Source organism: Vanessa tameamea, chromosome 28 (assembly GCF_037043105.1).
Source record: "Vanessa tameamea isolate UH-Manoa-2023 chromosome 28, ilVanTame1 primary haplotype, whole genome shotgun sequence".
NCBI classification, from domain to species: Eukaryota; Metazoa; Arthropoda; class Insecta; order Lepidoptera; family Nymphalidae; genus Vanessa; species Vanessa tameamea.
In genome coordinates this window covers 6,299,238-6,323,701 of record NC_087336.1, presented here as the reverse complement: position 1 = coordinate 6,323,701, position 24,464 = coordinate 6,299,238, and the positions used below count along the sequence as shown (strand labels likewise).

Sequence of the window (24,464 nt, the reverse complement as noted above, 5' to 3'; positions counted from 1 at the left end):
TATATTAATATATATTTACGTCATGTATTTAGTATAAGAATGTCATATCCATTAATATATTACATAATACATACTGCTTACCTATGAATTAATCAGGCATATAAATATTTTGGTTTATAACCGACTTTTCATAATTATTTATAGTCGTACGCGTTGTGCAAAAGAGAGATCATCGCCATCTAGTAGCTAATACGATAAACAGAAGCAAGGTTGTTTTATTCATTTAACTATAAATGTTAAATTATTTAACAATATCAATTATTTTTTAACAAAAAAAGTCCCAAAAAACGTCTGATTCATAATATGGTTACTTTATTTCAGTTATTATTGAGAATGTAATTTATTTGATTTTAATAAATCAAAGATTATAATATTGATTTGGTATAAAAATGTTAGGTCTAAGATATAATTATGCATCAAGTTCAAATGGATAGAATTTAGACGTCGACCATAGAGATTTTAGGTCTATCGTTCTGTAGTTTTTGTCGTAACTCTTAAGAAGATCCTTGTCTTCTGGTTTCAGTTCAAAGTCGAAGATATCTAAATTCTCCTTCAAACGTTCTTTCTTCACTGACTTCGGGATTGGTACAACGCCAAGCTCGAACTGAAATAATGAAAAATGAGTATATTACAAATTTAAATTGCGAGTGTTTAAATTTTTGATAATTATTTATATTAGTGTTATAACTGTGGTGAATAAGAGATTAAAATTACAATAATAATTATTATTAATAATTAATTATTTGCATCGAACATCAAATTTAAAACATTTAATTAAGCACGCAACCTTTTTATTTATTTGTCCTTTAAACTTTCTGAATACTATACATTGTATTGCATAATATACAGGGTTATTGGTAATTAGACGTATTCCCGTTAGGAGGTAATAGGGGTGACTATTTGTGATAATTTTAACCCCCATATGCATAATGTAAAACTTAAAATTTTAGTTTTAGTCTACGTCAGCTTAAAGGATAACGACAAAGACAAGAATTGTTCTATGTTAGTTTATCCTCCTCATCACTAGATGGCGCAACTAGTATTATACTAGAGTGATTTCACTCTAGTATGATACGAGTGCAATTGTATAAACCATATACTTGCATTAGCATACTAACAGTTGAATTGTATTGTATGATAAATACGTTTAGCTAAAAACCTTCTCGGAAACAAGATTCGAAACTTGAATAAAATTTTACAAACATATCAATTTATTTAGCGGCTTTTGAAAAACAACGGTCTTTTTATGGAAGAAGAATTAAGATTAGAAAGCGTCTTTGAGTAATATAAAAATATCTGACGTTTATTTAATTTATTGCATTTGACCTCTGCATAATAACTTTATGTTATATAAAAATATATATATTAGTTTTATAATATTGTATTATAAATACAAATTGTGCACATAAAAGTCGGTGATGCTTGCAAGAGTTTGACCTCAGAACCACCAATCAATAAAATCCTCATTTAACCGTACGAATTCGGAAAGGTACAATTAAATCCTTACTAGATATCTCAATACAATTTGCGGCACTGTCTTTCCGTATCGGTCTGCGAGTTTGACGAGCTCGGGGTCGTCAACGCGCGGCGGTGGCGACTGCGATGTTGCTTTACTCGGGAACAGCGAACCAAATGGCGTGTACCCCATCACCGCTATACCGTGCTCACGAGCGAACTGCCTCAGTTTTTCTTGTTGGAGATTCAGATTGACCTGTACATAATTTAATTCCAATTATTTTATCTATTTGACACCCTCGATGGTCTAGTAACTAAATTTTAGTCATTTTTGCATAAACATGCTTGAATTTAGGCTCGAGTTTCAAGGCAGGACCGATTAAGAACAATCATTATTACTAACATAATTGTAAATCTAGTTTGTTTGAAAAGAGTATGCGAGTGTCTGGCCGTTGCTACTCGCTGGAGAAGCTCGCTGTAAACGCTGTAAACGGTGGCAGAGTTGAAATATTGTCAATTCAAAATACTTTATGGTAAAGTTTAGGTGAATAAAATACATCTTGATTTACAGCACCGAGTCGGGCAGGAAAAACTTTTAAAAGTGTTATATACCGTGCTTCAGAAAATGACGTAGGTAATACCGTTGGTACTCCACTTGAGCTGCATCCGGCTACATCCGTTATGTTCCATCGGATTATAAAAATGAGGGAATAGAGAGAGCACTATATATGTATATGTATATATATATACTATCTAGACACGCGGTAGCGTGTCAAGCCAAGTTCAAGTAAAAGCACTCCTGCGTTTAGGTTAGTCCTTGAAACTTTTCGCACTAAGCCGAAATAGGTTAGAAAAGAGAAAATCAACGCTTATTATCATTCCTTGCAATCTTAAAAAGTGACTCTTCTTCTAGTATGAGAAATTCAAACCCAATTGAAAAAAATACTCATGCACTAGATTTTTTTTTGCAAAAAGGCTAATAGTAGTTGTAATTCAGTCAGAACGTCTTTATTACTTGGTGATAGAGCATATATTCTGTCATAACATATTAGGGCCCAAGATCTGTGGTCCGTTGCCGATTTAAGCGATGGTTAACATTTCCCATAATGGGCGGTGTTTATCACTAAGATGCAGCATGACAGGCAAATGTCCCATTTGTCTGCCTGTCTAATTTAAATAAAAAAACAGAAATGATAAAAATATTTACCTCAACTTGGAGCACGGCGGGAGTAACATCGCTACTGTTGATCAGTCTCTCCAGCTGTTGGATGTTGAAGTTGCAGACGCCGATGGATCGAGCGAGGCCCAATTTCTTGGCCTCGATCATACCCTGCCAGGTCTCGATGTAGTCTATTTCGTTGACTGTATTATTGGACTGGAAAAATATAGGTTGATTTTAAAGTTATTTCAAAATAGGATGTAATACAATTCAAGTATTTTTTCAGGCGATCAAAGTGTGTCGAGAAATACGAAGAAGGGGGAGAAGAATATATTTTTATGTATCACTTGTTTTAATAAAGATTTTCGACGAGTACTGTGCCTACATATTTGTAAATTAACTGTTTCATTATGGACCGTTATCTCCAGAAAACCTGCTACTACAATAACAAATAAACCCAGCATAAGTTTGAGCACAAGAAATCATTTGATTTCGAATTTGAATAAAAATTTATGAACGCTTACAGTTTAAGCTAACTTTGTCATTTAACGCTGAAAATCATAGTTATTTCTAAGGTTCACGTAACTTAGCAAGTCTCTAAAACGCATTACCGTCTTTACCAAAGGGCACATGGGGCACGTGCCCAGGGCCTCCATCCTGAGAGGGCCCGGAAGAACCAAAAATTTCCTTCACACGTGCTCACGTTGACTGCTATGTATATTTTTGAAAGTGATATATTTGTAAGAAATAACTAACATATTTATCAAAAAAGGCTATTGACGATAGTCGACATTAAAAGTAGAAAGACGTGCTCTTCATGAAAGAAATAGATATACGAAAGTTAAGAAGATCGAGTTGTTAAGAAGGAAAAGTGTAACGCACAATCAAATAAACAATCAAAATCTGCATTTATAATATGAGTTCACATTGCGGTTAACTTCGAGATGCGAAAAATATTTCTAAGTAAGTAATTATAATTACTAATTTAAATGCCTACAATGGACATAAGCAAAAATTACGTAAACTCAAGTTGTTTCAACTTCTGTTAGACTTTGGTAGCATAAATAATTAAATATTATTTACCCCCAGATAAACAGACAGACGGACACATATTAAAATATAAATATGTTATTCCATTATTGCATTGGCAATTATATTTAAATCACAGACGAATGTTTTACATTATTTATATAGATTTATTCAAGGACTCGGTTCCTTTCAAGGTCAGAAGAACAGGATTTATACACCACATAAAAAAGATTATACAGCGAGGCCATCTCTGTGTGTAATGTCGTATCATAATGATAAAATCAATTAGCAATCTTATTTCATCTGTTCACTTGCTATATAATTAAATTACATTCAAGACTAACTTAATGGTTATGCGTAAAAAACCAAGGCTACTGATCGGAACGAACTTTTTATATCAACAGTTAATAGTAACAAGAATATGAGATCCACGCTTGTTACATCAATGGCCTTAATCCAAAGCGAAAGATCCTACTATAGATTTACGAAAAATTCGTCGTGGAACTGAACGAGGTTCGAAATATCAACACCAAGTATTCCGATATTAGCTGAGGCAGCAATGGGAGTATTCTCAAATCGTGGAGATACGACTAATGGTGACATTTTAGCGGTTAACGCGCAAGCTTGTGTATATTTGAGGTTGAATTGGACTATATGTAGCTGGTCCCAATCTAAGACTTTGTTTAACAAAGACTTGACTTCCGGTTTTCGGTTTTCGTTGACTTGTTCCCAAGCATTATATTTTGAAGTAAAAATTCTGTTTTTCCGGTTAATAAAGTTGGATTTCCCGGCTTTTCTCTACTATAATATATGTACATGTATTATATAAATACACCTTCCTCTTAGTTCTATTTGTCGGAGTAATTCACGAAGTTTATGTATATAATTCATTGTGTTTGTTGAAGATGTCAGAAATATAATGGGAGTTTCAATAGCGTCCGCCGCTTTAACCCATATAAATACATAAACAGTTTATATTAGAGTCTCTTTAGTAACATAATATGTCAAGATGTTAATAAAATAATTGGATACACTTACGTATGTGGATATGGGCCAGTGGACTAGATACAGGTCAACGTACTCCAAGTTGAGTTTAGCGAGCGATTCCCGGAGCGATGGTACCACATCCTGGCGGGCGTGTTTGTCGTTCCACAGCTGAAAATAATGTACTAGATTTAAACTTCGAACTTTGTACAAGCCCGTCTCGATGGGTACCACCCACTCATGAGATATTTTACCTTCAAAAAGCACAGCAGCGACTATTTGACTGTCCACCTACTTAAATTATAAAAAAATAATTAAATAAATCTAAATCAAGGGATAAATTAGTATAAAGGTTTCGTACTGACTAAAGCCTTCTATCTTCAGGCTTCGTTGCATAAAGAACAAACATACTTAATATCACATACCAAAATTTAACGATAGCTAAGTCGCTTTAAGCAATTATTGTAATTCGTCAATTTTAAAAGATACTATAATTACCTTAGTTGTGATGAAAACATCTTCCCTTTTCACGACACCACTTTTAATCTTGTTGTTTACAGCTCTACCCACCTACAGAATGAATAAAACGTTTAATATTATATAATCTACAAACGATTAAACAGCAAGGTCACAACCCATTTTTTCCTCTAGAGAAATAGAAAGCTTGAAATGTTTCAAGCTTCAAACTTAGTTCAAAACTTATTTTTTTATTTTAATAATAAATAATAAATAAATATCGGACAACATCACATACATTACTCTGATCCCAATGTAAGTAGCTAAAGCACTTGTGTTATGGAAATCAGACGTAACGACGGTACCACAAACACCCAGTCCCAAGACAACATAGAAAACTAATGAACTTTTTCTACATCGACTCGGCCGGGAATCGAACCTGGGACCTCGGAGTGGCGTACCCATGAAAACCGGTTTAAACACTACTCGACCACGGAGGTCGTCGATTTTGTCTTGGTAATCGCATGGCTGAATTTCCGACGCATGAGTTGTCATCTGCAAGCAATCTAATATCAACAGGAAACCCTCTTGCATATCATTTACATATACAAAGATAAGAAAGGGACCTAGAATTGATCCCGTAAAACTCGATTAAAAGTACATACATCGCTTTGTTCTTCATTACTAATTTGTTACCAGCAGTTTGCTGCATTGACAGTACACTAATTATATATAATAATACATTTTGATGTGAATATATATTTTTATTACACAACACTATTTCAAGAACATTATTATAGCATATTTTAATTGGAATCGGTTGTATAGTTAGGAAGTCTATCTCGTTCGTCTAGTGGCTAGATTTAGGGACGCAGATCCCTAGTTCTTGTGTTTAAATCGGGGCGATGTAAAGTTATTAGATTTTTCCGTCAAGAGGGTAGTGTTTACAGTCCCTAGCCTCAGAGAGTACGTATAGCCGATGTTGCTGCACTTTAATTCTTTCCGGTCAGATTATTAGAATGAGGAAATAGAGAGTGAACCTGTGTGTGCGCAAACACAGGTGCACTGTAATATGTCCTGCATCGTTGGCTGGTCCTCGAGATATGCTGCTATGGCTGAAATTGGTAAAGACGACATCGTGGTAAGAAAACGTACATCTCAGAATCGCCATTTTGTTTTTGGATTCTTCAACAGTAAGGTCGTTATAGGCGCGACTTGTGATTTGTTAAAGGGTAGATTGTATTTTTGAAAAGACGTAAAGAAGCGAGTAAGATACTTCAATTTGCTAAAAGCAATTCGGACCTATTTGCTCACTAGAGAGACCCAACCTTGGAATATGATATAATAGACAATAAACATATATTATTTTTAAATTACATATAATATAGTTACGAGAGCCCATCACCTCTATGGCCTCATAACAATGGCGTCTCGTTTAAACATTATTTCTGTGTAACAATTGTTATGTTATATAAATTAATTTCTATTCTTAGCTATGTTTAGATTACAAAAGATGACACAGTGTAATTTAATGACTTTTTAATAACTCATTTAACATTAATGAAAACCTGATTCATAATAATTGTATATACGTCTTTAATACATAATTTGTCTTAACGGAATTACACATTTTATATAATATTTGTTTTTATAAAGATAATTATTACATATCATAAATCAAAGAACACCATTGCGTCTTTCTGTCTGAGCGATACGGTTTTCACCAAAGGAAGGATTGATTCTAGAGGAAGTTTTAGGTGTATAAATCGTAATGTTTCATATTAATGCGCTGAAATATGGCGATGATTAATGAAAATGTTGGAAAACATTGCCGACTAGCATGCGCCGTGTGAACTAACTCTTTTACTTATTAGCGTAGGTGAAAATCAACGTATAGCTGTTCCGGCACGGCTTCACACAGTTTGAATAAGGGTTTAAAGCCTATTCCGATCGAAGAAGGTATAAAGATCAGGACCGGACCGTAAGTTTAGGGGGCCCTGGGCTAACACTACTTAGGGACCCACCTAAGACATATCTGAACGTAGCCTTGAATTAAATGAATTGAATGGGTTTCATTAATTGCAGGACTCGCAGGCTGTAAACCATACGATCTGTTTAATTTAATAAAGTTATATATTCTTTCGCATTATCTATTTTTGACTTTGACTTGACTTAGCTGGGGCCTCTTGAATCCACGGGGCCCTGGGCTGAAGGCCAAAAAAGCCATATGGTAGATCCGGCCCTGATAAAGATAACCAAATAAGATCGAGTGGTATCTGTTTCACGCGATTTCCTAATAGGTCAGTTATTGATGTGCACTAATAACAATTCTCAATTATATATATTTATTTATAATACAATACTATTCCACTAAACTACTTATATACACAATAATTTTGCTTCCAAAGTTCCGATAACAGTCGCTTCGACGTTCAAAACGAATTTTTTTGCGCAAATCCATAATTATTCAATCAACCAATGATATCTCGTGAATTAAATGTCAAATATTGTTGAATGGACATAATATAATATTTTATCGAAGGACAAATATAAATATACGAAATTATGTTATTATTTATATCAGAAACCTTCATGAGCGTACGCATTACCACTCGTCAAGAGTTATTCTTAATCTGAGGAACGATTTAGAGAAAATAGAATAGAAAGAAAAATTTGTATTTATAAAAAGATGGAAGAATTATAATGATGTATTAAATAATAGAATGCCGAGATGGCCCAGTGGTTAGAACGCGGACATCTTAACCGATGATTTCGGATTCAAATCCAGGCAGGCACCACTGAATTTTCATGTGCTTAATTTGTGTTTATAATTCACCTCGTGCTCGGCGGTGAAGGAAAACATCGTGAGGAAACCTGAATGTGTCTAATTTCAACGAAATTCTGATTCCAAGCCTTCTCCTCAAAGAGAGAGGAGGCCTTAGCCCAGCAGTGGGAAATTTACAGGCTGTTAATGTAATGTATTAAATAATACCTGTTCCTCAGTGAAGTATATATACGCTGTGTCAATATGCCTGTATCCAAGATCGACGGCTGCTTCAACGGCTTTCTCAACGTCGTCACTCGTCACCATTTGAACACCACCCTGATACACAAATAAATCGTATAACCCAAAAAACTATGACAAAATATTTTATTTTGTAAATCTAACAAATAATCACAGCAGCGCGATTTTTACCTCGTACGACATTTTCTACCTCGTACAACCACTCTGTGGAACCAGCTTTCGCCGGTGGTTTTTTCGAACCGATACGACTTGGGTACCCTCCAGAAAAGACCGTACTCATTCCTAAAAGGCCGGCAACGCACCTGCATCCTGGTGTTGCAGATGTCCATGGGCGGTGTAAATCACTTTCCATCAGGTGAGCCTCCTGCTCGTTTACCCCCTATAACATAAAAAAAGAAACTAACAACCTGTATTCATAAGGCTGCCAGGATCTAAACATCACTTCCGTTCCGTTGTTGCGGTTGACAGTTGAAATGAAACACAACATTTCAAAAAGGCCAACTCTATATTTTTAAATAGCTGAGAACCTATATATTGGACGTTAACGTCTGTATAATTTAGAAACCAGTCTTTTTTGCTTTAGGAGATCCAGGTTTGAAACTTCATTTACTAATTCATTCCAGTGCAGTCGGAAACTGTTCTAGTAGATTATATTTTTTGGGAAGGAAACCATCCTTCTTTTTTGGCGACCCCGGGGATGTTGCCCGCGATGATCCTTTAATCCTGCCTTGGTATTAGACTACAACTAACCTTTCCATCAAAACCAAGCCAGGTCCCCAAGCCGAATGCAGGCATTGAGATTCCATCCTTAAGTGTGATCGTCGGAGCAACATTGGTGGAAGGCACGTTCTGTAAGAAACAATTAGCTTCAGATAATTTTAATTTTAGAATATAATTTATAACATAAACATTTTGTCATTAAACTAATGCTTAATATTCATGTTATTAACAATCATTTGTACACTAAGTATTATTCACTTTAAATAAGGCCTTAATGTAAATAATGGTTAAAGTTTCTTACAGCACCATAGTCTAAGGACAGTGGTGACCATTTACCATCAGGTGGCATAAATAAAAAACTTGACGTCAAACCCTTAGAGCGTGGGCGACAAGTACTAATACTACTTTTTCAATCAGAGCTACCATGACATTGATGTTAATATCACAGAAATATAAAAAATATACGAGTATATTTAAAGAAATAAATTAAGCTCAATGATAAAGCAAGTCACTAAGATTTTTGAAACTCAAGATCACAATAACATACAAAGAAATAATTTAGGAGATAATATATTTTTAATTAAAATAAATTTAGTATAATTTATATAAATAAAAACAAAAGCTAACTCTTACGAAGGCCGTACAGTACGTTCTATAACCTTCATTTATCGGCGTGCAAGCTTACGCAAAAGATAATTTTACACGACTTTTAGTTGTGCGATTCATTCATTCAAACAGAGCTTGTCATTGAATTATTGGTATTAATCACACCTTTTAAAAACGATTAACTCAAGAAGAATAACATTATTATAAATAAAATGTATCTAGGACGAAATAGTGCAGGCACAGATTAGTAACAAAATATTGAATCTAAATATATTTAAAAATGGGAACTGTTGCTAAAGGAAATGAAAACCATAAGTATTAATATGATACATAACAATAAAATATACATTTATTTGTTATATAAACAACATTTGACATCGACTTGACGCGTTGGTCGAGAGCTTGATTAACCTATGAAATCCATTATGGATGCAAAAAATTACATTTGAACTTCTACGAAGCTGTTGTCCGAACTTTAGAAGTAAAATTAAAGTGGATAAAAATATTTAAGTGAAATAGTGTTGTATTATAAATAAAGATATATTATTTAATTTAATTGTGTACAATATAGGTAGCTGTGCTATTAGAAAATCGCAGGGAATACATTAATCTAAGGATTTTTTTTTTTTGTTTCAATTTGAATATTATTTTTATAACTTCAAGTATAAAATCACACATATATAATTACATAATATAAATTGCATGCAGACATTAACCTGTTCCAAATCGGTATATGATATCATTCAGTTTTTGGCTCGTTGGGGTTATTTTTTCTATGTACGTCCATCCGAGGTCATATGCCATATTCTTATAATTTAAATCTTTTTAAATATATTTAATATTTAAAGCAGGGATTTAGAGTTCTGGAGGAAATGGGGCAACGAATACCTAATTATTTTCGATATAAATGATGTTTGAATAATTTAAATCTTTTAACAAATATTATTTTGTAAATATAGTAATATACAAGAATTATACTTGTATATCTTCATATTTAATCTATACTACGTTCTTTATTGATCCAAACAGGAATACAACTATATTTATACAATATGAAACTTTTCCGAAAATTCCGAAGAACCACGTGTAAGCATAATCAAATTACAAGCACCGGACGACGGCTGAGAATTTATATCTTTAAGTTTTTACTGGTCTAAGCCTCGTTATACTCCTAAGACATCGGAATCACCTACTGTCTCGTTGATAAACAAATATTAACAGCCATTAAAGTCCTGTTGTATGACTAAGACCTCGTCTCTGTTTAAGGAGCAGGTTTGGAGCTTATTCCAACACGTTGCTGAAATGCAGGTTGATGGATACGTTTGACATATTCACATCCAAAACATACGATCAGTAAACAGGTTTTCTCGATGTTTTTCTTGACTGAGCATGAGATTAATTATCAAATCAAATCAAATTAAAACATACTTTATTCAAGTAGGCTTTTATATGCACTTTTGAATCGTCATTTAACAAACTATATTAAGTAAAGCTACCACCGGTTCGGAATATAGATTCTATCGAGAAGAAACGTCAAGAAACTCAGTAGTTACTCTTTTTCAACGTCTAATCATATCAAATCAAATTATACTTTATTCAAGTAGGCTTTTACAAGCACCTTTGAATCATCATTTAACAAACTATTTAAAGTAAAGCTACCACCGGTTCGGAATGTAGATTTTACCGAGAATAACCTCAGTTGGCAATAAACTCAGTAGTTATTCTTTTTCAACATTTAAAAATACATCATGTTAGTTAAATACAATTATATATTTATGTTATGTCTCCTGCCTCAATCAACAAGTCAACAAGCATTAACTCCACGCTTTTTTATCATCAATATAATCTTGTATCGAATAATATGCCTTCTTTACCGATGTATTTTTTACAAACACAAAGCACATGAAAATTCAGTGGTGCTCGCCTGGACTTTCCGCAATAACCAATGTTCGTATTACACTGGGGGATCTCGTAGCGGAAACATATACCAAATATATACTTACAAGACATATGACCGCTCCAAAGAACGAAACTATGTAATAAAACTTCCACATTATAAATTATTTTTATTTAAACTCAGATACGTCAAATCACGATGGCTGTTCGCATGGTACTGAGAAATAGTATGCTAGGACTGTTGCAGCTTGGAACGGTGAGACGCGAAGGGATTGTGTTTATAACAAGCTGCTCGTCCCGACTTCGCTTAATATATTTCAGATTTTGTTATACATGAGTTTGAGAAGCTAACCGTTTACCCAGCGCACGCTACGGGTGCTTTTTTTATGGTTATAGATTGGCGGACGAGCAAATGGCCATCTGATGGTAAGTAGTCAACACCGCCCGCAGCCAATGGCGCTGTAACAAATATACCGTTCCCCACATCGCCAATGCGCCACCAACCTTGGGAACCAAGATGTTATGCCCTTGTGCCTGTAGTTACACTGGCTCACTCACCCTTCAAGCCGGAACACAATACCACTGAGTATGCTGTTTGGTGGAAGAATATCAGATGAGTGGATGGTACCTACCCAGACGGGCTTGAATAAAGCCCTACCACCAAGTGAAGCTCTCAAAATTTCAGCGCCTTTAACCAAACAAACAAACTCTTCAGTTTTATAATATTAGTATAGATAATAAATTAACATTTTTAGTATATTTTCCATATCGTCAACGGGTTAAGCCTGCATGTCTACTCATGGGCTTTGAATATAATTTACATTTCTACTCTATAAATATATAAAATGTATTTTATTGCCTTTGTGCTTCGATCACGTGAAAACTACTTGCTGTGAGACTATGCCCGATCGACGTGGAATCCTCCGTAAATAGATGTGGGCTATAAATTGTACGAATTCTATGTATCCTTCTCACTTTTTTATGAATTTATTGAATGCTAAACAAAATAGATAAACAGCTAGTAATTAATAATTAAAATAAAATATTGTAAAGAGGATACAAATCCTCGTTACGATCTATTGTAATAACAATCTCATCAGAAATATATTTGACGCGTGGATCACAGTCAGTCACAGACTTAGGGGTGATTTGTGTTTTATCAAAGGCCTTCGATTGTGTGCAACGTGAAACACAAGTCAGGAAGCTACATCAAAGCTGCATTAGAGGCGCCGTATTCAATTTCGTAACCAAGCAATCGAAACACACATCAACCCGATGTTAATTTCAAGAGATCTTTGTGAGAGAGATTTCTGTAGCTTCGGTAGTATAGGTGTCTCTCAAGGAACTATTCTTGGTCCATTTTCTTTCCTCGTATATATAAATGATCTACCTTATACTATCTCGTATTGTTTGCTGATGACAACTTCTTTAATTTTTAAAAGAAAAAAAGCCGGATAATACTTGTCGATGGTAACAATGTACTCTCAAAAAAAGAATACATTGTCAGTTTAGTTTAGTTTATAGTGTATAATAGTAAGAACTACATGCATAAAATTGATTAGTCCAAATATTAAATGTGTTAATAATGATGTACTACTAAATGACGTGACGCGTTAGACTTCATTGAGACAACTCGCTTTTTGGTTTATGGTATTCAGATTCAGATTCTAAGGCCTTCATATTAACAGGCAGCGGCATCATATTTTTATTTATCCATTCCTGCGGTACGGGGCGTTTTAGACCTCATATGAAAACGATCATCACGGTACGGAGCTTATTAGACCCCGTAACATTTAAGAAACTAAAACTCAATGTGATCGAATTTTATTTCTTCAGTGCGGTACATGGTCAAAGAGACCCCGTATTAAAGTCGGTACACAATAGCATTCTGTTTTCAATAGGCATTTTATTATTATATTTATAATTTTCCTACAACATATCAAACATATGTTACGGCCTCCGCACGACAGATAAATCTATGTTATTGTTTTCTATGAGGGGAGACACATTCGAGGCGTATTAGACCTCGCTCCGCATTTAACGTGTTGATAGGTTAGCGAGTAGACTGAGCTCTGCAGCCTTCGTCTTTTAGTAAATTAGGTCAATTAATTAATTGTGGATACACCTCGCCTTGTTTATGTTAGTTACTACCACAGCAGAATGCAGTATGGAATCTTATAGTAGGCAAAATGAAAAAAAATGTTATGGAACGTTTGTTTGTTAAAGGATATCATAAAACTAATTACTTCTCAGATAACACACCTTAGGAATGTTGAAAATGGAACGTTTCAAATAGAATTTTGTAAAAATAAGTGTTGAGCACAGTAATGCTGAACTATACAGGTCAGTTTCTTTCGGCGGTTCTTCTCTGGTAAAATATTTGCTTTACAACCACTAAGCATGTGCAATAATTCCATATAGAATAATAACTTTGACAATAGTAGGTAACAATAACATTGGTTCTTCGCTTAAGTACTGTGTATTGGTCACGCTGATGTTAAATTAAAAATAAATAATAAGCGAATATTTGTTAAATATACGAGATGATGAGTACGTTTCTATGATCTACCAATTGAAATTTAGACAGAATAAAGTGCGTTAATTTTACTGGTCATTAAATATATCTGAGCGACAATGAGGGCGGGAAATTGTCCGCTTTATAAAATGTGACAATTGTAGATAAAGAATTACCTACTCCATTATTTTAATTTAGGCAAAATATTGCGGGATATTATGAATTTGTTCCGCTGGAAACTTCTACGTTTTAATATAAATAATTGCGTCGCAACGAGCAAATCGTCCGCTATACAAACCGACAGTATGTTTTCCGGTTGCAATTTACATGATATTATAATTAAATGTAAAAATAAAGATGAAGATTAAAGATAAATAAAGCTTAAACAAACAGCAAACTGACTTCGAAAGATGGAGATAATAAGTTTTGAAGAGACAACAATACTCTTTTTTTGTTGTCGTAATTAGTTTATTAGACAGTATTATAATTAGTGTTGTAAAAATTAGCACTGAGCGTCGAGCGTCGAGCGTCGAGCGTCGAGCGTTGAGTCGACGCTGTTGAGCGTTCAACGCTTGAATGCTCGAGTGTTTAAGACTCGTGAGCTTTTTTATCTAAACGCTCAAGCCAGCGCTCGAGCTTTGTGTAAACGGCTCGAGTCCCGACTCGAGGCTTACGAAGCTGCTCGAGCGTCGACTCGAGCACTTTTAAACTGCTCGAGCGTTGACTCGAGCGTTATAGCGCCGACTCGAGCGTATTTACAATACTAATTATAATTACTCATTAATTAATCTATCTACAGTGCTCCGACATAAATACTGTCGGCCAACATCGGCAACAATCGTATGATACAAAAAATCTATTGTCAAAAATTTGATCCTAAAATACAAATGAATAAGTGTCAATGGCGTTTCTAAGAACGGAAATTCAAATTCAAATCTTTATTGAACATTGAAAAATTAAACTTTCTTATTGACGAAATGAAACACGTCAGACCTAAACAGAACCGGCGATTAAAAGTCCATCCATCTTAATATTCCAGAATGTTTAATATTATTGGTTACCTACAGATGGTTGTGTCACTCCGCTATAGGTTCAGGAAGAGTGACCCCGAGAAACCTTCAAGTTTTTATTACAGTCCATTGTATCTACTGTTTATGTAGTTTAAGTAATTTAATGTAACGGATGAGCATATGATTTGTGTATTCATGAATAGTAAAACTGACAACGAAACTAATGAGCCTGGAACTCACGACACAGGGAATCCTAGTGTGAGTTTCAGGAATCAAAGCATTGTATGTAATTTCTTAAAAAAAAAAATCTAAATAATTTATTCTATATTTCAATAACAAGAAGACTAAAAATAAACAAATCTAACATTAGCAAATTCGATGCGATTTGCTTATAGCTTTGCTTTATTTTTTTCTTTAAACAGCACTTCATATAAACTATAAACAGTAGTCCACTAAACTACTTATATTTACCTTAATTTTACTTCCAAATCATGTCGAAGTCAGTCAGATGTCAGTTCGGGGACAAACCTGTTTATTTATCTTTTCTCCTCCTGCCGTTGGAATCGATTAGACAGAAGTCTATGGCTCGGGGATAAGCACGGTATTAAACAAGTCCAAAAACTATTTTCGTGGAATTATTTTTATATTTTCTTAAATTATGCTATCCTTTAAATGTTATTTTTAATCTGGTCATACCTTTCAAAATCTTACATGACTGGCAACTATGCCAAGCGATAAGTTAAAAAAAAACTTCTTTGTCTATACAGACATATACATATAGAATTCCGGTGTTATGTAGTCGTAGCACATAATATACCTCGACCTATGAATAAATATAAAACCGGTCAAGTACGTGCAAAACATTGTAGGGTTCCGTATAAATTTAAGAATTACAAAATATAAAAAAAGGAACGATATTAGGGGACTCCCGGATGAAACGAAGTTGCTGTCGTCAAATATCATGTATTAATTAACAGAAACAAAATATAAATTAACTACTAAAATTGACAAAAATGTATCTCGTATGAATTAAAACAATAAAAAGATAAGCTTAAATAATCTATATTATTTAAGCTTATTTACTAATATTATAAATGTGAAAAGTAACTCTGTCTGTCGCTATTTAACTTTGAAACTAATGAACCGAATTTGATGAAATTTGTTATGAAGCAAACTTGAACTCCGAGGAAGGACAGAGGCTACTTTTTCTGCCTAACAAACCCTAAAACGCGAACGAAGCCGCGGACGCCGTATAAAGTAGAAAGAGACAGAGAGATATAAGGTCGCCTCGAAAGGACATAACACTCTTTCCTTACGTGACGATTTCTGCCAATTCAAGCCGTGGTGACCACTTACCACTAAGTGGCCCATTTGCCTATATCATAAAAAAAGAAACGTATTCTTAACACTGGAACTTCTCAACCTTATAGTGTATAGAAAGATCTATTATTATTTTTTATATTGACTATTTTTGTCACGAGTATAATTACTTTATTATTTTATTAATTCCTAGCTTTTGTCCGCGACTTCGATCAAAGATCAATCAATAATACTCCTATGGTAAAATGCAACACCTTCATACCTTTTTGATATGATGATTTCTTTGATAAAATCATCTTTTCCCGGGACTAAAACTATCTCGAAACCAAATTTCATCCAAATCGGTTCAGCCGTTTAAGCGTCGAGGGTTACATTTCAGTGGTACTCATTCAATAAAGATAAAAAGACACAGCCTATCCTGGCAATATGCTAATATGGTTTATTTCATATTAGAGCCTGTGTGTTATTCTGATATATAATCTATATTATTGTAAAGTTTCATTAAAACCAATACAGTAGTTTTTGTTTGAAAGACTACAAACGTATTTACATCGTCACAAACTTTCGTAGGACACAAGATTCAGATGAGTTTCCAAAATGTCACTTAAACTATGATATTTTAAATATTTTACGGAACCCTAATATCTCGAAACGGTTGTCTAGTACACACTCAACTTAACCAGTATATCTTTGACAGGTCAAAGATCTTACGTTCTCGATAAAACAGTAGACGCGCGACTCACACGCAGAATGGTTTATAAGTTGTTATTTGTGCTTTTTATCGTACATAATACTGTAAGTACACAAACATACATACATAATATATATACAAAAAATTCGTACTATTTTTTTGTACTAAAAGGATTTTTTTTTAATATTTTTGAACGCTTTTTTTTCTCAAAAACCAATCACAATTATCGATATTATTACATTGATTTTTTTATAGATTATTGAAACAAGTACACTCACACAAAAGCTCTCCAAAGAGCTTGTGGATTGTCAACCGGTTCTTAATGTAGATTCTATTACCAAGAACCGACAAGGCGACAAATACCTTGAGACTTGTGTTTACAATTCAATACAATACCTTATACCTGCATGATAATCAACAAATACTTATTCCAAACCAACAGATTTACTCTATAATTAACTTCGTAATTCACTTGTGAAAATCGATGTATGTTTACGCTGTTTCGATCCGCGTATCTTTTAAATGTTATGTTACGAATACGTTATCGATCGGAATTCACTTACATAAAATTCGTAATCGATTAATTAACAATGTTACTTATATCATGTATACAAATTGTTTTACAATATAAGATGTACAATATAAGTATTCATTAGATAAAGAAGACGTTCATTTTTGTGACGTTTAATTGAAAAAATCTACTAAACCAATACAAACGAAACTTATACCAAAAGATGTAAAAAGTTATAAAGAAGTATTAGTATTGCCCGCTTCAAAAAATAATGTTTTCATATATGAATATATAAAGATTACAGTTTATGTTTAACCAATTGCAAAACGTCAAATGTAGTTTAGAAACGATCGGCTGATAAAGCATTTTATTACCTTAACTTGAACTAACAATGAAAATGTTTATTATTGATTTCATAACATTACACAGAACCAATTTTTCTAGTTGGTCTAGTGGATTAGTTTAAGGGCTTAGATTAGATATTGATATTGACAAACCCCAAGTCTAGAAATTTCAATAACTTTTTAATAAAAAAATAAAAACACTTTTTAGTAAAAAGGTTAAGAATTTAATAACTTTTTAATTTAAAAAATTATTGACTTTTTCTATTAACAAATTCATGAACAGCGATGTTTATGATTTAAAAAGTTTATTAAGACTAAATTAATAAATAAATCTTATTATTCATTAAAATAACACTTTTTAGAAAAAAACGCCTGGTTATAGGCTTGTGTTCCATTACAGGACAGTAATTATTGTAAAAAAAACAGCATTGTAAATCTGTTTATTTGAAAAGAGCAACTATGCGAGTTTCTTGTCGCTTCTTCTCGCTGGAAGCTGTTTTTCGAAACGGTGGTAGTATTTAAATATCAACGATTGAAAAACGCTTTATTGTGAAGTTTACTTGAATAAAATTGATTTGATTTGATTTGCTTTGTTTTTGTTGAAGTGTTGACATAAAAAGTAAGCTGTTGCTCCTGCATCTGAACTGTGATTGCTTACGATTGCCTTAACAGTAGATTATGAGAGTCAGAACAGAGATTCACCTGCGGTTACGCACAAACTTAAATCCGACATAATCCTGCGTAGTTGTATATCTATGTACAGTCGTTGATGTCGTTATATGGTCTAAGAGAAGAATTAACGTTGTATTCTAGTTTATATTCGTTCATTATGATCTTACCTATTCAATTTTTTGTCTGCAATATTGATCACAAAATATAAATTGACGAATTGATTTTACCTATGAGTTCATTAACATTATCTATATATCGGTTCCAAGGTCAGGCAAAAGGTTAAGACTTCATAATACAGAGGAAAAAAAATCCTACTTAAGTAAACTTAGTATGAATTTATTGTAATATATTTAACTTGATTTTTTTTTGTTTTATCTTTGAAAGCTATAATCTTTGAAACTACTAATCGAATTTGATTGCTTTTTCACATTCGATAGCCCAATCATTGAGGAAATAGGCTATTAACATGAGTTTAGGGTTTATTGGGCCATCGCAAGAACGTTTAACATCGCTGCAGCCAGTACTTCAATAAACAATTCAAGTACGCTGTCATTTGTCAGAACAAATTGAAATAAATTAATTATGAACAAGGATGATGATGTCCTCCGACTTGACTCGGTTGCTCTGAATTCGAATGGCGTAGGTTATAGCGCAGGAGATATGGAGAAAAAGTGAGTGGTCGCTCTTTTCCTTCTCCCGTCTGATCGATCAATGCCTCAACATCAAGGATAGTTCTAACTCAGCCTGCAGTAACAGGCGTTCCGAATTTTCTCAACAGTTTAATCTCTTTCAGAATGCAGCGTCTCAAATACCGAAATTGAAGTTGAACGATGGCAACGAAATGCCAGTTATAGCTCTTGGCACGTGGCTCGGAAACTCAACAAAGGTGGGATATGACAAAATCAATAATATATTCCAAAATGACTAATTATGACGATGTCACAAATTAAGGAAAACAGCTGCCATTTGCCAAAAACAAACTAAAATTTATATATGCCTATACATATATGCACTTGGTGATGTAAGTATTCTAAAGATAAAAGTATAATAAAAAGTATTTAAAAGTTATGATGAAATGGATAATGTCGTCAATGTGCCACTACTAGAAAAAAGCCTCTCCTCTTTAACGAGAAGTTTTGGATTTGGACAACGAATAATATTCAGTACTTTAAAATTAAATTCATAAATAGATTTACGGTTAGTGTACCTGATTTCATAATTTATTTTAAATGCAATTTCCAGTCAACTCCCGATGAGGTAGAACAAGCTGTGCGTTGGGCACTGGACGCCGGGTACAACCACATTGATACCGCTTGGATATATAAAGTAGAGGATCAAGTTGGGAAGGGGCTGAAAGGAGTGCCAAGGGAGAAAGTTTTTGTTACCACAAAAGTAAGTCTTTGAACAGTATTCAATGAATTAACAACGAAAACTAAGAGGATACCTGGTGGCGAGTAGTCAATTCTTCTTTGCCACACCGCTGGCTATTTGAATCAACAGTAACATTGGATTAGCTATTACGATTTTTCTGCAACTCTTAATCCACGTCATTCTACCGCCAAAAATGTATTTTCTATATTGACGTTTCACGGCTAAGAAGATGAGTGAGCCAATGTACAGGCACAAGGCCACCTAATAGATTCAAGTGCCTGCATCTGGAATCTAAGATGAGAGAAATCTGAAAGAAAGATGACATATCCCAAGGTAGGCATCGCATTGGTGATGTTAGTAGTGGTTTATGGACAAATTTTTGACTGGTAGATAAGCAAGCCGTCTTCGCTTTAATTGGAAAATGTTGCGTTCTTCCCCAATATTTATAATTTTGATCTGATGTATAAAGTCTACTGTGAAATAAGTAAATGATGGTTATGTCGCAGCATCGATCCCAATCCTTGGGCTGTCGTCGTCGTCACTCCTAACACAAGTGATAAGCTTAAAAGGAGGTGATAAGCTAAATAGGAATATTTGTAATTCCTTAATTACATAGCTAGTATACTTTAAAATAATAGATTTTTCCGTATTCATAATGTTTAATATAATTTCGTAATCATTATCATAATGAAAAATTGTACATAAATAATGATTCCTAATTCATTAACTTCACAGTTATGGAACAGCTTCCACGCTCGAGATGCGGTGATACCAGCTCTCCGAGAATCTCTTCATAACTTACAGCTGGATTATGTTGATCTTTACCTCATCCATTGGCCTGTTGGACAGTTTGTAAGTGCAGAGTGGATATTAGTCCAAGTACAGTTAAATAACGTCATATAATAAGCTACATAATGAGCCGACACGGTTTAGTGGGTCGAATTCGTGGATTTTGACCGAAGGACCTAAATCCGGACAAGCACAAATAAAACCGCTGTCGAATGTAATTCTACCTACATTGATATCTAGTTAACCATGGTGTATAAAGATTGTATTGCTTCAAATCTTCTTAAAGATAAGGAGGACTTTGCCTAACATTGGGACATTTTAGTGGGTTATTTTTACGGTAGAAACTCAGTCAAAGAAGAATAAATAAAATACAATGTTTACTTTAGAGTAATTTAATCAATTTGAAATTGTAAATATCCTATCAGTAACAATGTTAAATATCTTGCGTTTGGGCAAATTACTTTTTCTAAAAGAATTTTCTTCAGCATCAACACCACATTGAGAACGTAAGCGCTGTTAGTTGTTAGCGATCAACTATAACCAACATATATTATATCTAGTGGAACAGCTGATGGCAATACTAATATAAATCAAAACTCCAATTATATCGAACGTAATAATGCAGTAAAATTAACAATTAATCAGGCGAATTTCACCTACGACCAAACGGACTATCTTGAAACTTGGCGAGGAATGATAGAGGCGAAGAAACTCGGCCTGACCAAGTCCATAGGACTTTCCAATTTCAACGAGAAGATGATTGAGAGGATCCTGGAGAATGGGCTGGAGAAACCTGCTGCTCTGCAAGTTGAGGTAAAATTAAGGCTGTTTCTTGATTCATTTGCGTAGGTATATGTGCGTATGTTTTATATGTATGTAAAATGTTTGTTAGTTTATTTCAGGAATGACAAATTTCGTTTCAATATATAATCATTCCTTTTTAATTGGCAAGACTTTGCGCAATCCCATCTTTTATCACATAATTTACTGGCAAACAACAATATTTAGTATTGTTAATAGGTCTTAAGGGCGAATGAGCCAGTGTTACTTCAGCCACAAAGGTCATAACATCTTAGTTCCCAAGGCATATGCCGAAGTAAGTGATTAATAGTACTTACATTGTGATGGTGATCATTTATCACCAAGTGGCTTAATATTTAGTTTTTTATATTAAAGTACAAACATAAAAAGAAAAATTCTTGATTTTTCTGGCTATGTAAATTGAAAAGTTTTACTTTTCTCTAATATACTATGTATGTATTATATATACAGGGTTATTGGTTATTCGACGTATTCCCGTTAGGAGGGTACGAATTCGGTCATGTTCGAATACGAATTTCCACCAGCGTCCTTTCTGATCATTTTTGTTGCTTTGAAATAAATTCCTAGTTTTTATTCATTTTCGGAAAGCTAAGTAAACGATAATGTTTTTAAAATAATCTGCAGAACAAGTTTCATAATGATTTTTTTTTGTTTATTTGATGGAAAAAATTAAAAAAAAATTGAAATAATATCGTTTTCCGTCTCGCATTTTTAAATTTGGACCGATAATTATTGTTTAAATATTGAAAAATATCCAGTGTTTAATCGTTTTTATAAATCAGAAGAAAAAAGTAGATTTTGATTAATACTTTTTTTAAATACATTTTTGAAGTTGCATTTTTGACTTATTTTGAAAAAAAATCTAAAAAACGCGTAAACTCAAAAATGGTTCACTTTTGCATTATGCATATGGGGGTTAAAATTATCGCAAATAGTCACCCCTATCACCTCCTAACGGGAATACGTCGAATCACCAATAACCCTGTATAAATCTTCATCTTAAATCAGTCAGTTTATTGATATATACCGCAATAAAGTCGTTTCACAGTTTAAGCGAATTTGTTTCACTCTATATAGGTAGATATTATCTTAATATTTTTAGCGCCTTCATTCCGACTAGCCTAAAGGTTGACTAGAAGAGAATATCTTTTGCCTTTCGTCCGAACTACGATATTGGTCATTAAGTATAAAATAACTAGTAGAATGCTTTGTTCTAGATCAATCTAAATCTTCAACAACCAGAGCTACTCGCCTATTGTAAATCTCAAAATATAGTGGTCATGGGATACACGCCGTTCGGATCGCTTTTCTACTCAAAAGCCAAACCTGATTCTCCACCGCCGAGGGTTGACGACCCAGCGCTGGTTACCATCGCTGAGAAGTATAAGAAAACGGTGCCACAGATAACATTGAGATATTTGGTAAGTTAGTTCTACTATTTTTATGGAAACCTTTTAAACTATTTCCTGTAACTTCATACATGTAAAGTTTATTCCAATTAACCTTTTACTAATTTATCTAAGTTTTTAACAGTAGATTTACTTTTAAGAAATTACTAGTATCGAGTTTTTATATGAATCTTTATTCAACATCAAAATATACTTTATTCAAGTAGGCTTTTGCAAGCACGTTTGAATCGTCATTTAACAAACTATATTAAGTGAAGCTACCACCGGATCGGAATGCAGATTCTATCAAGAAGAACCGGCAAGAAATTCAGTAGTTACTCTTTTTCAACATTTAAAAATACAAAGTCACGTTAGTTAAATACAATTATATACCTATTTATATAATACATCCTGCCTGGAAGTCAACAAGTATTAGCTCCACGCTTTTTTATCATCTACGTATATAACCTTGTATTGAATAATATGCCTTCTTTATCAATGTATTTTTTACAAATGATTTGACTTTATGAAACGGCAAACTTAAAAATATCTACAGAATTTTATAATAGAAACGTATATTTTGTTTTGCAGGTGGAACTAGGCGTGGTGCCGTTGCCTAAATCTCTAACAAAGAGCCGTATTCAACAAAATATCGACATATTCGATTTCCAGTTGACAGACGACGACAAAACAATTTTAAAATCCTTCGATAAAGGTTACCGGACCATCCCGCAATATAAATGGCTGGACCACCCTTATTATCCATTCGAAAAAAAATTAAACAATTAATTATTGTTTTATTATTGGAAACTGGTCAAATATCATGACAAACTATTATTGCTGAAAAAAATATAAGCGAAGATTTACATGCACCAAGTTCTCCCAGGAACTCAGGACAGGAATTATATTTCAAGATTCTCAATTTGTCATAATTAAGTAACAAACCTTTAAAAAAACGACTTATATGATATGAAAATTAGGTACCATCATACGAATCGCTTTAATGTTAAAATTATTATAAAAAATGTCGAATACAACATTCCGGTATATCACTTTTGGGTGAATTTCGAGTTACTTCTTACAGAATCGCTCTACTGATTGTAAATTAATTAAAACTTCTCAGTAATCTTGTTGTATTTTGTTAAAACCTACACCCAATCCTAACATAGGGATAGATTTAATTTTGACTGCGTCGACGCAGTAATATTTTAATGTTCCACTTTAATGAAGTTTCAGACGCAAAAACGAAAATTCTGCAACGTTCACTGATATTGTTATCAAATTGGATGCTCAACCACAGGCCCGGATCTATCATATGGCTTATTGGGCTTCAGCCCAGGGCCTCTTGGATTCAGGGGGGCCTCAGCTAGTCAAAGTCAAAAATAGACGATAATGCTAAAGAATCCATAACTTTATTAAATTAAACAGATCGTATGGTTTGCAGCCCTGTGAGTCCTGCAATTAATCAAACCCATTCAATTCATTTAATTCAAGTCTACGTTCAGATATGTCTTAGGTGGGTCCCTAAGTAGTGTTAGCCCAGGGCCCCATAAACTTACGGTCCGGTCCTGCTCAACCAGACAAACATGGTACTGAAAATGATCCAATATCCGTGCCTAAAGTATGTGTCGTGCACAAACTGGACGCGTTACTACTTTAGCTTGTGTTCGTTTAATTGTGCCGTCATAAGCTCTTCTTGGG

At 33.7% G+C, this 24,464-nt stretch overlaps 2 protein-coding genes across 2 annotated transcripts; one reads left to right on the top strand and one right to left on the bottom strand.

The window, feature by feature from the left end:
- On the bottom strand, positions 1 to 11,575 carry LOC113391804 (aldo-keto reductase AKR2E4-like). The gene is made up of 8 exons (XM_026627887.2): positions 11,438 to 11,575; positions 8,859 to 8,957; positions 8,076 to 8,186; positions 5,126 to 5,197; positions 4,682 to 4,798; positions 2,663 to 2,830; positions 1,508 to 1,711; positions 1 to 604 (listed from the first exon to the last, which is right to left on the bottom strand). The coding sequence occupies exons 1-8, from the start codon at positions 11,486 to 11,488 to the stop codon at positions 410 to 412; spliced, it is 1,017 nt and encodes a 338-aa protein (XP_026483672.2). The 5' UTR covers positions 11,489 to 11,575; the 3' UTR covers positions 1 to 409.
- Positions 11,576 to 16,852: 5,277 nt separating this feature from the next.
- On the top strand, positions 16,853 to 23,887 carry LOC113391805 (aldo-keto reductase AKR2E4-like). Its single transcript, XM_026627888.2, has 7 exons — positions 16,853 to 16,970; positions 19,187 to 19,279; positions 19,636 to 19,785; positions 20,500 to 20,616; positions 21,199 to 21,366; positions 22,593 to 22,796; positions 23,355 to 23,887. The coding sequence occupies exons 1-7, from the start codon at positions 16,926 to 16,928 to the stop codon at positions 23,550 to 23,552; spliced, it is 975 nt and encodes a 324-aa protein (XP_026483673.2). The 5' UTR covers positions 16,853 to 16,925; the 3' UTR covers positions 23,553 to 23,887.
- The last annotated feature ends 577 nt before the right edge of the window (positions 23,888 to 24,464 follow it).